At 51.2% G+C, this 13726-nt stretch overlaps 1 protein-coding gene and 1 pseudogene across 5 annotated transcripts; one reads left to right on the top strand and one right to left on the bottom strand.

Moving 5' to 3' along the window:
* Positions 1-6046: 6046 nt before the first annotated feature.
* LOC118674854 lies at positions 6047-6569 on the bottom strand (annotated as a pseudogene).
* Positions 6570-6973: 404 nt separating this feature from the next.
* CENPT (centromere protein T) lies at positions 6974-13712 on the top strand. 5 transcript variants are annotated; one of them, XM_036346748.1, is made up of 13 exons: positions 6975-7322; positions 8355-8445; positions 8565-8652; positions 8762-8858; positions 8988-9124; positions 9239-9287; positions 9485-9633; positions 10266-10448; positions 11365-11691; positions 12179-12269; positions 12816-13028; positions 13113-13217; positions 13299-13712. In XM_036346748.1, the coding sequence occupies exons 1-13, from the start codon at positions 7210-7212 to the stop codon at positions 13420-13422; spliced, it is 1767 nt and encodes a 588-aa protein (XP_036202641.1). In that variant the 5' UTR covers positions 6975-7209; the 3' UTR covers positions 13423-13712. The 5 variants fall into 5 exon arrangements, with proteins under 5 accessions (XP_036202646.1, XP_036202641.1, XP_036202643.1 ...); XM_036346750.1 differs by having other exon boundaries at positions 12852-13028; XM_036346749.1 differs by having other exon boundaries at positions 6976-7322; positions 11365-11682.
* Positions 13713-13726: the final 14 nt, after the last annotated feature.

Consider the following 13726-nt stretch of genomic DNA (forward strand, 5'->3'; position numbering starts at 1 on the left):
ACAATGCACCGCGCCAGAAACCTCTTACTTCCGGGGCGGGGTGTGCTTATTCCGGCCGCTTTTCAGGGAACCGCCACGGCCCCCGTAGAGGAGATTCTTCCCAGAGCTGGCTCAATCAGAGTGGACTAAAGAGGTGTATTCGGTTGGAACGCTGTCGCCTGGATCTCTCTTTTAAAAAACAAGAAACCCTCATGGGGGGGAGGGAGTCGGAAGGCGCGCGCTCCTCCGATGCGCAAGCGCTTTGGGCGTATACCCACGGAAACTACAAGTTCCACAATGCCTTACTTGAACTCGGCGGCTGCGGCTTGGAGCGCCGCCCACAGGAGAGGTCGGGTTACTGCAGACCAGGATTTGGGCGAGGTGGTGCTGCTTGCCGAAGGCGAAGGCGACGGCGTTCCTGCAGGAGTAGGTTAGTGGGACCTGGGTCGAGACACCCCTTGAGACCTTAGCGTCCTTTTTCTCTTCTTTGGGGCTCGCCCCCAACACAGCCGCTGCTTGCGTTGACTCACTTATTGACTGAAACAGTGACCAGTAGGTGCCTTTTGTGTGCCAGTCACAGTGCCGGGATTTGGGAACCTGGCAAGAACCAGACAGGCTGGGGTTGAGGGCCTGACTTTTGGATAACCGAAGTGAATGCACGCGAATGAATGTCTCATCACAGAAATAAACCTTGACCAGAACCGAACCTGGGACCCTTCAGTCTGCAGGCCAACGCTCTATCCACTGAGCAAAACCAGCTACAGCTAGGCTCTGCTTTTAAAGCGCTTGGAAGGTGGCGGCCGGAGTAGCAGAAGCCGCTCAAAGATACCAAATTGGGCCAAATAAAGATTTGGGATTTTATTCTGCAAGCGACTGAGAACTGTTGAAGAGTGTTAAAGAAAAGGATGGATAGGATTTGCATTGTAAAAAGAAACTTCCCTCCTCCCCCGACTTCTATGGGGAAATATTCTAAAGGACAAGAGAAGCTGTAGAAAACCAGGAAGGAGGCCAGGCAGTCGTCCAGGGGAATTACCTGCAAGCTAGTCCTCCTTTGCTGAGTTCCCCCTTTGTCCTATTTCTTGCTCTTCTTCACCTTTATCCTGACTCTTCCTCCTCTTTTTTTTTCTCTCCCTGATTACAGACCACGGGTATGAAATTGAAGCCTAGTATATATTATTTGTAATCATTTGCTATCAAAACAAAACAGATTGGGCATTTAGAAGCTTGCCAAAGAAAACAATAACATCCCAAGTTAACGTTATTACTACTACTGTTATCATTATTATTGTTTTGTTCTTTATTATAAAAGGGACCCTTGCTTAAAATGTAGGAAAATACAGGACAATGTGGGGAGAAAGGGTTTCACAGACCTATTACAGGAGACTGTCCCATCCCTCCTGGCCTATGCAGCTGATGGCCACAGCTTGAATCCTTCAAATTCAGAAATACATTCTCTGGAATGTGTAGCCCATAGTGAAAGATGTACATTCATCTGGGTGAATCATTTATACAATGGTAACAAATGGTCACACTTTATTATGATTAAATGTTTATGTAATACTAGAGGCCCGGTGCACAAAAATTTGTGCACTGGGGGGGGGGGGGGGGGGAGGGCCCTCAGCCCGGCCTGTGCCCTCTCGCAGTCTGGGACCCCTCGGGAGATAACGACCTGCTGGCTTAGGCCTGCTCCCGGGTGGCAGAGGGCAGGCCCAATCCCTAGGTGCAGCCCCTGGTCGGGCTCAGAGCAGGGCCGATTGGGGAGTTGGGGCGCCGCCCAGTCATGCACAGAGCAGGGCAGATTGGGAGGTTGTGATGCCACCCTCAGTCACGCTCAGGGTAGGGCCGATTGGGGGGTTGGGGCACCGTCCCCTGTCACACTCAAGGCAGGGTCAATGGGGAGGTTGCGGCGCCACCCCGTCACACACAGAGCAGGGCCCATCAGGGGGTTGGGGCACCTCCCTCTATCACCCACAGAGCAGGGCCGATCAGGGGGTTGGGGCGCCACCACTCTCACACTCAGGGCAGGGCCGATGGGGAGGTTATGGCTCTACCCCATCACACACAGAGCAGGGCCTGTGTGTGTGGGGGGGGTGTTGGGGAGCTCCCCCCTATCAGGCACAGAGCAGGGATGCTCAGGGGGTTTGGGCGCTGCCCCCTGTCACGCTGATCCCGGTGCGGGGAGGCATATTATCCTTTTACTATATAGGGTAGAGGCCTGGTGCATGGGTGGGGCCGGCTGGTTGCCCTGAGGGGTGTCCTGGATCAGGGTGGGGGTCCCCACTGGGGTGCCTGGTCAGTCTGGGTGAGGGACTGAGGACTATTTTCAGGCTGGGAGTGACTGAAGTTCCCAACCGCTCCTTTTTTTCCTTTTTTCTTTTTTTATTCTGGGCCAGCTTTACCTTGAGGCTTGGCTCCAGCTCTTAGGCCTCCGCGGCTGAAAGTAGGTTTCTGGCCTTTGCTTACAATGTTGCGAATCTGCTGGCTGAAGTTACAATGTTTCTTAAACTGCCCCCTCAGAGGCCTGCAGCCGCAGGCTGGGAACGTTGGTTTCCTCCAACAATCCTCCTTCGCTGAGGCAAGCAAGCCTCATGTTAGTTTCAAGCTGCCTGGCTGCCGGCCACCATCTTGGCTGACAGTTAATTTGCATATCTCGATGATTAGCCAATGAAAAGGGTAGCAGTCGTACGCCAATGACCATGTTTCTCTTTTATTAGTGTAGATGTGCAGTAGAGATAAAATTCAGCAAAAGGTCATTATATATGTCATATTTTCATTGTCATACAGTTATTGATAGGTTTCTACTTCTGTCTCAATACCTACCTTGCTCAAAAACTATTGGTGAGAGGACAAATTAATATAATTTCCTTTTGCACAGAGCATTGAATATTATGCTCAATAGAACTCTACCTTCTAGCCCTAGCTGATTTGGCTCAGTGGCTAGCGCGGCACCTGAGAACTGAAGGGTCCCAGGTTCAATTCTAGTCAAGGGCATGTATCTAGGTTGCAGGCTCGATCCCCAGCAGTAAGGGTTTTCAGGAGGCAATCAATCGAAGTGAGTTTCTCCCCGTCCCTTCCACTCTCTCTAAAAATCAATGGAAAAATATCCTTAGGTGAGGATTAACAAAACAAAAACAAAACAAAAAAGTCTCTACCTTCTAGTCATAAAATCACTTCTAATCTACACTTAATCCTGTATACTTTCTTTTTTTTTTTATTTTTATTTTTATTTTTTTTTTCTGTATACTTTCAAAACATATCTGAATGCATGGCTTTCTCCCCTCCCTACTCTCCTTTATCTTGTCACCTCACCCTTTATCTTTTCACTTCTGGAGAAAGGCAAGATCCTGTCACGTGGCTCCCTATTTTCATTCGTGCCTCCCTGCATTGTTCTTCATGTTCTGCCAAAGAAAATATGATTATGTAATACCTCTGCTTAAATCCCTCCAGTGGCCTACTGCATTTAGAATAATGTCCAGACTCCTTTCAGAGCCTGTGAGACCTCACATGGTCCAGCCCTTGCCAATCTCTGACTCCTTCCCTCACTTCATGAGCCCAGTGTTTTTTTAAACAAGTAGTAAATATAAAGTTGGATCTGTTAATGTAAAAAAACATTCAAACCTGTAAAGAATTTTTGTGAGTTTATTTGAGCCAAACTGGACAGTTGCCGGGAAGCGATATCTCAACGGATTGGGATGGTGCTCCAGAGAATGGCGGTTTCTCATCTATTTTTATACATTGCAGTCAAAGGAAGGGACGTAGGTGAGTTACATGAAATCCACTGATGATAGATTAGAGAGGCAGACGAAAGCAAAATCGGGGTGGGGGATGGGGGGAGGTGGAAACCCTGGGATTGGATAAAAAGTAAAATGATAGACACATACTTAGGTGGGTGCAGGAACAATTAACATAACAATGAAGGAATTTGATTTGTGGTATCTCCTGATGCCCAGGCACATTAGGTTGTGCCCCAAGGGGTCTGGAAAAAGGGAAGTTACAAGTTACCCAGACATTTCAAAGATATGTTATTATAGATGCAAAAAGACAGCCCTGGCCAGTTTAGCTCAGTGGATAGAGCATCAGCCTGTGGACCAAAAGGTCCCAGGTTCAATTCTTGTCAAGGCCACATGCCCAGGTTGCGGGCTCAATCCTCAGTGATGGGTGTGCAGGAGGCAGCCGATCAGTGATTCTCTCATCATTGATGTTTCTATCTCTTCCTCTCCCTCTCTGAAATCAATAAAAATATATTTTAAAAAAAAGACAGATAAGCTCAATTAAGGTAAAGGTTGACCATGTCAGTGAAGATAGGGGACTAGGATGTAACTACCCACCATACCTGCTTTTAATTAAAGTTTAATTTCAGACCATCCTTTGTGGTTACTTTAGGTCTCTGAGTTTGCAAGACCACTATGCAGGCCTTCCCTGAGCTTATCAGTTTATCATGTGGCCCCTTTCGTCTACAAATCAATTATGTAAATACATATGTTAACGTAAAAAAACCATTGAAACCTGTAAAGAATTTTTGTGAGTTTATTTGAGCCAAACTGTCGACATATGCCGGGAAGCAGAACCTCAATGAATTGAGATAGTGCTCCGGAGAATGGCAGGGTTACATCCGTATTTATACATGAAATTCATTGGTGACAGATTTAAGGAGGTGGGATTAAACGAAGCGGGGGGGGGGGGGGGGGGGAGGACCTCTGTGATAGGATAAAAAGTAAAATGATGGACATGTACTTAGGTGGGTGCAGGAACAATTAACATGATAAATGAAAGAATCTGCTGCATCTATCCTGGGCCCAGCACACCTGGCCCTGCCCCAGGGGCTCCAGATACAGGGAAATCACAAGTTACCCAGACATTTCAAGGGTATGTTATCATAGATGCAAAAAGACAGATAGGCTCAGTTAAGGTAAACGTTGACCTTATCAGTGAAGATATCAGCTTAGGACGTAACTGCCCACCATAACTGCTTTTAGTTAAGGTTTAATTTCAGACCATCCTTTGTGGTTACTTTAGGTCTCCGAGTCTGCAAAACTGCCATGCAGGCCTCTCCTGAGCTTGTCAGGTCAGCATATGGCCCCTTTCGTCCACACATAGAATAGTACCATACAAAAGTAAGTCGTGTCTCAAACTGTTTTGAAAAGGGTTTTGTGGCCTGGCTGGCCTGGCTCAGGGGTTGAGCGTCAACCTATGAACCAGGAGGTCATGGTTCGATTCCTGGTCCCCGGGTTGTGGGCTCTAACCCCAATGTGGGGCATGCAGGAGGCAGCTGATCAATGATTCTCTTCATTGAGGTTTCTCTTTCTCTCAAATAAAAATATATTTTTTTAAAAAGAAAAGAGTTGCCCTGGCCGGTTTGGCTCAGTGGCTAGAGCATCGGCCTGCCAACTCGGGGGTCCCAGGTTCAATTCTGGTCGGGGCATGTGCCTTGGTTGCGGGCACATCCCCAGTGGGGGGTGTGCAGAAGGCAGCTGATCAATGTTTCTCTCTCATCGATGTTTCTAACTCTCTACCTCTCTGTAAAAAGTCAGTAAAATATATTAAAAAAAAAAAGAAAAGAGTTTTGTGTCTTTCCATATTATTCAGTTCAAAGCTGTTTTTAAAAATCTATTTTTATTGATTTCAGAGAGGAAGAGAGAGACAGAAACATCAACGATGAATCATTGATTGGCTGCCTCCTGCACGCCCCCTACTGGGGATCAAGACCACAACCTGGGCATGTGCCCTTGATAAGAATAGAACTCAGGACCTTCAGTCCGCAGGCCTATACTGTATCCACTGAGTCAAACCAACCAGGGCTCTTTGTTTTATTTATTTATTAAAATATATTTTTATTGATTTCAGAGAGGAAGGGAGGAGGATAGAGAGGTAGAAACATCAATGATGAGAGAGAACCATTGATTGGCTGCCTCCTGCACGCCCCGTACTGGGGGATCGAGCTTGCAACTCAGGCATGTGCCCTTGGCCAGAATTGAACCCGGGACCCTTCAGTCCACAGCCGATGCTCTATCCACTGAGCCAAACCGGCTAGGGCTCTTTGCTTTATTTTCTTTTATTCTTTGAAGTGAACATATCAAGATTTTATTGTCATATAATAAAACAAAACACGAAGCTTAGAATTGGAGCACTTGACCCTTTCTCTTCTTATCTCCTCCCAGTTCAAAATGCTTGCATCTCTTAATAGCCAGCATTCTCTTAGATCTGCAGTTGGGCTCAATACACTCAAGCCTCGGCACAATCTTCTTTGTAGTTTTAGCCGTTTTTCGGAAAATCGGTTTAGTCTGCCCACCAATAGCCACTTTGCTTCCTGTCATAACGCTGCTTTCCCTGCCGCATACAGAGGATCCTTGCCCTTCTTGTACTGTGTTATTTTGTGGGGTGATGCTTGCCACACTTCTTACAGAAAGTCTGGCGGGTTTTAGGAACGTTCACCATGTTTGTGAGAGTGCTATCGGCAGGGAAAGGCTCTTTGCTTTATTTTTTAACACGAGCACAAATATGCCCATGCCTGTCCAAGCAACTGATACTATACACCTGATCTAGGAGCAAAAAAACAGCATGGGAGACTCAGAACTCAAGTTCTATATCAGTTCCCATGAAAATTTAAGAAACGGGAGTGGGCTGTCAATCAGTGAAAAATATGATAATAGAATTTCCAGCACTGACAGAGCTTTTGAGAGCTGAGTTCATCTCAGAATTGCACATGTTTGGGGATCAAAGCTTCTCTGATGGGTCACAAACAGCCCGCTAGCCTGGGAGCCTACAAATTGGCCTCTTTTGATAGTGAGCCTACAGACAGAGTGGTCTTTACAAATGTCTCTCCTCACCTTCCGAGAGGGAGAAGGGGTTATGAGAGAGATTCTAATAATAAGTGACCACCATTTATTGATGGCCTGATTTAACAAGTGTCAAATCCCGAGTTAAACTTTATCTCACTGAATCATTTCAAGCCCGTGGTAAGGTGAGTATCCTCCTCAGCTTACAGATGAGGAAACCAGGCTTCGACTGGTTGCACACACGTGTCCAGGATCACTCCTCGGTAAAACTGCCTCCAAATTCAGAATCTGCCGGCACCTTTGCACACGCCCCTCGCCCCTGGACAGTGAGGCTAGAACTACAATTCCCGTGGAGCTGTGCGGCAGTCTCGCGAGAGTAGGCTCAAAAGCGGCGGCGGGAAGGTGGCGGCCTCGGCTACGGCAGCGGTTGGGAGCCGGGCGGACTGCCGGGAGGATGGCGGACAGCGACATCTCCGACAATGAGCCTACGACGCGAACGCTGCTGCGGCGCGTGCTGGATACCGAGGCCCCGCGCACTCCGCGGCGACGCCAGAGCACTCGGGCCGGGTACGTGAGGCGCTGCCCGGCACAGGAGCCGCCGCAGGACCTGGCGAGCGGGGTGTCGGTGTCGTCCGGCGCTGACACAGTCTGCAGAAGGAAACTGAGCCTCAGAGAGTTGCGGAGCCCAAGGCTCGGGGAACCGGTTCCACTCCCTTATCTGGGCTTGGGTCCGCTGTGTGCGCCCCACCCGTCGGGCCTCCAGGCCGCCGAGAGTTCAGCGGTGCCCGCGTTGGGGGCGGTCCGCCCCTGGGAGTGCAGGATGGGCGCTCGGAAGCCGGCTTCCTGCCCCGTTCTCCAGGCCACTCCCTCCCCAACCCGCCCCGAGTGTGTCCAGGCGTCTGCCCTACACTGCTTCCCGGGTGGTCCCGGGCGGAGGGGAGGCAGGGACGGGGAAGGGTGCTTTGCTCGGGAACCGGGATTTGGCCTGACTTGGTGGGTGTCAGCGGGTGGCGGCTGTGTCGAGCTGACCTCACGGTGCAGAGGGTGCAGTTCCTTTATGGGCAATGGGAAGCCATTCGGGACGGGTGTTAGGCCTGCGTCCTTGAGGTGCGAGCTGTGCCCTTGGGAACATTTATGTGGCTCTGGCATCAGAGAGATTGGACTGGAGAGAGGAGGGCCAGAGTGATCCACGCGGAGGTTGCTGTCAGTCCCCAGCAAGTTTAAACATAAGCATCTTTTTCTTAGGTGGTTATTTTCATGGCTGGAATGGATCCTCTTCCAATGAGTCCTCTGGTCTGTGTGGCTAACCCCTCCTTCTGCCAGAGTCACGTCTGTGAAGCCTTCCTCGCCGCCGCCCCCTCTCCCCCCGTCTCTGAACTGGGTCATATTCTCCCCCTTCCCATATCCCGTTGGCTCCCTTTCGCCCACAACCCTGGTGGCATAGAGCTTGGAACGGGCTGTGGGAAGGACAGGAGGCTTCTGGCCCCCTGGCCCCGAGAGAAGAAGTCTGCAGGCTCAGATCCCTGATGAAGGCATGTCTCTGAATCGCCTAGTTCCCCTTTAACTACATAATTCTCAGAGCCGCTGGTCTTTATACAGGGTCCAGAGAACCCCGCTGGGAACACCTTTCTCTATGAGGCTGAGGAGTCAAACAAAGACAACTGCCGGGCGGCAGCCCCACAGAGCCAGGGTGAGTGCCCAAACCACTGACCACTGTAGGGCTGTGCTGCCTTCAGGGGCCCCTGAGGTCTAGCTCTGCTCTTGAGCCCACCTGGAGGGAATCCCAAGGCAACCTGCTTTTGCCTAAAGTCTATTGGCAGATTGGCCCACACTCAAACCAGGGGACAGCTGAAGGAACAGACACCCCGGACTCTGCTTGAGAATATCCTGTTAACCGGTAAGTGGGCGCTGGCCTGCTGGGCAGAGTTAGGCACCGGTCCCACGGTATCCCCTTATTCAGGACAGCTTGCCCTCCCAGCCCCACCCTCTTCTTGTTATTTCTACAGCCCCGGAATCTTCCATGGTCATGCCAGAGTCAGTGGTGAAGCCAGTGCCAGCACCGCAGGGGGTCCAGTTCTCCAGGCGGGAAAGCAGTCCTGGCAGGTGCACCGTGAATTCCCCACCTTGGGGGCTAGGCTGTTAGGCAGCTCTGATAAGGAAGCCTTCTTGGGGGGGTCCTCAAAGCCATATGTGGGCCTCCTGGCCTGTCTGAGATTAGTTCCATTCTTATAGTCTGGAACTGCAACTTCCTGAGCTCAACGCCCCCGCAACCTTGGCTCCAGGTCGGTTGACTTCTGGCAGGAGGAAGAAGAGGCTGAGATTGTCAGAGTTTCAGCAAGGAATGGACCAGGGGCTGCCTCTCTCCCAAGGTGAGGCCCTGGACAACACCTGTGGCCACCCTCTCTCTCCTATTTTCTGTAGAGGCATAGGAGGCCTGAGGGAGGGCTAGCTTGAGCCTGTAACTTACAGTTTCTTCTTTTTAGGTCCTGTTACAGAGCCTCCTGGGAATACTGGTGCCTCCTCCCTCAGCAGGTGCAGTTGCCCTCCTGGGGGTTGGTGGAGGAGAGGCTTGGGGGAAAAGGTGCGGACTAGATTCTGACCATATTGCTCACTGCCAATTAACAGCATGGTAGCTGTGTTCTAGAAGATGAGAGCACCAGGGCAGGTAGAGAAATGAGGAATTAGGCCTCAGTAGCTGACTTTCCTTTGTGACTCCTCTCTCCCACCAGCTCCCTCAACCTGACCTTTGCCACGCCTCTCCTGCCACAATCAGTGCAGAGGCCTGGCTTGGCCCGTAGACCTCTTACACGCCGAGCTGTCGATGTGGGTATATTTTTGCAGGATCTGCAAGATACTTCTGTGGCCACGGCTCTTCCAGGTAAGGCGATTTCCTTCTTGCAGCCTGTGGGGAAAGCTTTCCCCCAGGACAGATAGAAGGTGCTGCTGAGTCCAAGGTTGCTCCCGTCTTTATTGGATCAAGGGCAGTGAACAGCCTGGCCAATAGGACTGCTAGTGTACGGAGTTTCCGCCTTCCTTCCATAAGGTTCTCTTGTCGTGGTGGGACCTAGTCTTCGTTCCTCAGGGTCTTCCCGGTCCCCATGTCCTTGAGGAGCTACAAGGCTGAGGGTAGGAAAGGGGTGGCTAGAGTTTGTTGGGAGGTTGAAAGGGGCCAGGTTTCAGGATCACCTGGGAACCTGATTCCAGAAGACAAGGTCAGTAGGGTAAGAGGAGGGTTCCAGGCAGAGGGAGCAGAGTAAGAAGTAGAGAGTGGAGGCATGGATGAGCAGTTTGGGTGCAAGCAGTGGAGCTGGGAGTGCCAGACTAGGGAGCAGGAAGGTAAGCAAGGAGAGCTGTATTAGGGAGATAAGGCTTAGACTGCTATGTAGTCTTCTTTCTCTGAGGGCTACTTGGGATAGACTTATGGGGCCCCCTTATGAACAGGCTGTGGTGACTGGGTAGCAGCAGGTGGGGCTGGAATACATTGAGTGCCATCTGGTCCTTGATCTCCAGGTGACAGAACCCCTGTTGCTACCCTGCCAACGGACACCGTGCTGGAGGACACCCAGCCTTTCTCCCAGCCTTTGATTGGCTGTTCCCCCAGTGTGCACCACTCCATCCCCTCCCCCTCTCTCTCTGCTGAGAGGACTGTCAGTCGCAGGACATGGAGCAGTGGGCCTGGGCTGCAGAACAACAGTGAGTATGTGGGACAGGTGGCCTGGAGGCAAGCCAAGCTTGGGCAAGAGTTGGTACTGGTGGTTTTCCTTCCTCAGGTCCATATGTGTGCCCGTCAGAGTCCTATGGCTGTTGATCTCTCCTCCATCCAAAGGTAGAGTCAGTGTTAGGCCAGGAGACTCCAAACCACTACCTTTGGCCTTCTCTCCTTGAGGGCTAGGCTGGGTTTTCGTGCGGGACCAGCGCAGCCAAGGGTTCGGTGAGCCTGAAGGGGTGGCGGCGAAGGATTTAGAAGACAGACAAAGAGAATAAGCTGGGTCTAGGTCAGCTGTGGGCAAACTACGGCCTGCGGGCCAGATACGGCCCGTTTGAAATGAATAAAACTATTGAAAAAAAAAGACCGTACCCTTTTATGTAATGATGTTTACTTTGAATTTATATTAGTTCACACAAACACTCCATCCATGCTTTTGTTCCGGCCCTCCGGTCCAGTTTAAGAACCCTTGTGGCCCTTGAGTCAAAAAGTTTGCCCACCCCTGGTCTAGGTGGATCTCCTGTGCCTGGCTAAGGCCACAGAGAGGGATCCAGAGGGCAAACTGAGCCTTTATTTTATAGCCAGAGATAAATAAGGTAGTGGTCACCATAGTTACAATGTTCTTGTGAGTTTCACTTATTTTGGCAGTGCTTGCTGCACCTCCCACAGCTCATTAGCTTCCCAGATGAGATCTAGGGAGGTCCATCATAAGGTCAAGCCTAATTATGCTAAGAGGACTGTGCACTCTAAGCTGGGACTTATTTGTGGCTTTGCCAACAGGTCAGTCCGCAGCTTAACCCTGTAACTGCTCCCTACAGGTTTTACTATTCCATATTTACCCTTTTCAAAGCTACAGCCTTGACCTACTGCTTCTCTAGTCTATATTCTCTCCCCTTGATTCAGGTCCTAGGAAACCAGCCCAGCTTCTGGCTGGAAAGGCAGAGGAGGTTGACGCCCTTGCTATGGGCTTCCCGAACACCAGCAGTAGTACCTCTGGAGAAGATGGACTAGAGCCCTTATTGGGTGGAGTTGGTGAGGAGGTAGAGGAAAGAATGGAAGAAAGCATGAGCTTGAGTGAAGTGAAGGAAGCAGCAGGAGCACAAGCATCTGCCAGAGCAGAAGAGCCTGAGGCACACACAGAAGTGGCAGAAGCAGAAGGATCCTGGGGGGCTACTGAGGAAAAGGAGCCAGAAGGATCTTCAGGGGATAAGGACACTGAAGGTAGGACAGGTAAGGGGCCAGTGAAGGGATCGGGGGGTAAGTGGGGTAATAGTTGTGTTCAGCCCCTGGCCTTGGAGGAAAGTCTTATCTAGGTTCTATTTCTTTTCTTTTTTAAAAAATACATTTTTATTGATTTCAGAGAGGAAGGGAGAGGGAGAGGGGGGACAGAAACATCAATGAGTCACTGATGGGCTGCCTCCTGCACGCTGTCTCACACTGGGGATCAAGCCCACAACCCAGGCATATGCCTGACTGGGAATCAAACCATGACCTGGTTCATAGGTTGATGCTCAACCACTGAGCCATGCCGACCAGGCTAAGTTCTCTTTCTGAGCACAGGAAGAATTGGCCTAGGGAGACTCTGGGGTGCCCCTTGCTTGGTTGGCTGGAGCTAGATGGGGCCCTCAGTGAACAGGACAAGGAGGCTGTAGGCCTTCAGGGTTGTGTGAGACAGTTAGGCCTGAGCCCTCCTTGTAACTCTGCCCTTTTTCTGCAGCAAGGCCAGAGTTGGCCTCCAGCACCCCGGAGTTTCCTCAGGCCAGGCAACTGGAGTTCCTTGAGCCAGCCCCACCGACTAGCACTGCAGTGTAAGATTCCATGACCTTGTTCCACATGGGCCTCTTGGGAAGGGACAGGCACTGAGGTTGGCATTGGGCACCACAAGGTTATCCCTCTTCCTACAGGTATGCAGGTGATTAACCAGCAGAGCACCCTTAGGTGGGCTGGGTGGTACTCACGGAGAGCACATCTGTCCTGGTGCCTGCTTCTAGGGGCTGAGAGGAGCCTGGGTAGGGGGAAGTGGCCAGGTCAGGATATAGTCAGAAACGGTTTCCTGGAGGAGGATTAGCAGAATCAGACAGGCAGCAATGTGTTGAGAAGAGGGAATGTCCATGCCAAGGCCTAAGGGTCATGGGCCTGAGCAAGTACCAGTTTGTATGATGAGGCTAAATAGGGACATTGATCCTCCCAGACGGTGGAGGATCAGGGCCCCAAGGAAAGACCAGGCCTCTACGTGGCCTCTTGTCCCCATTCCCCCCCACCCCCCAGCAAATGGTTGGAGTTGTTGGTCCAAGCTGGCCAAGGAGCACAGGGCCCAGTCTTAGCAGGAGCCAGCAAGGTTTATCTTTGATTAGGGGCCTCTTCAGGCAGCAGATCATTCCTGCCCCCAGCTTATCTTCAGAGCCTCTGGAGCCTCTATCAGCCAGGCTTCCTACCCGGGTCCAAACTGCTGGCCCCAGACTCCGACAAGATCCTTATAAGATGGGACTGAGCCACTATGCTAAGCTCTTTAGCTTCTATGCTAAAATGCCCATGGAGAAGAAGGCTCTTGAGATGGTGGAGAAATGGTGAGTCCTGGACTCTTTGGCGGGGAGAGGAGCTCCTCACATTATGAACAGTCTGTTCAGTCTGCTGTACCCCAACCTTGACAGCCTGGACAAGTATTTCCAACGTCTTTGCGATGACCTGGATGTATTTGCTGCTCACGCTGGCCGCAAGACTGTGAGGCTAGAGGACCTGGAGCTGCTGATGCGACGGTAAGTGGGTGGACGCAGGGAGGTTGTGTGTGTGGAAATGCTGACACTGATTCTGTCTGTCTCCATCCTCTTCTGCTGCAGGCAGGGCCTGGTCACTGACCGAGTCTCCCTGCATGTGCTTGTGGAGCAGCACCTGCCCCTGGAGTACCGGCAGCTCCTCATCCCTTGTGCATTCAGTGGCAATACCGTCTTCCCTGCCCAGTAGTGGTCAGACTTCAACACCTGCCCTGTCCCCACCAGGGGCCCCTTGGCCCCACATGCTCTTCCAGGTCTCCTCACCATGCCTCACCATCAATAAAGTGTCATGCGCTGGCCGGTTTTCTCAGTAGAGTGTCGACCCATGGAGGATTTGCACTTACCTCCCTTGCAGGTTCCCTAGCCTCGGTAGGGGCGTGTGCAGGAGGCAACCAATTGATGTGTCTTTGTCACGTTGGTGTTTATCTCTCTCCCCCTCCTCCCTCCCTTCCACACTCTAGAAATCAATGGAAAAAAGATTCTTGGGTGAGGAA

The sequence above is a fragment of the Myotis myotis genome, unplaced genomic scaffold (assembly GCF_014108235.1).
Source record: "Myotis myotis isolate mMyoMyo1 unplaced genomic scaffold, mMyoMyo1.p scaffold_m19_p_19, whole genome shotgun sequence".
Classification (NCBI taxonomy): Eukaryota; Metazoa; Chordata; class Mammalia; order Chiroptera; family Vespertilionidae; genus Myotis; species Myotis myotis.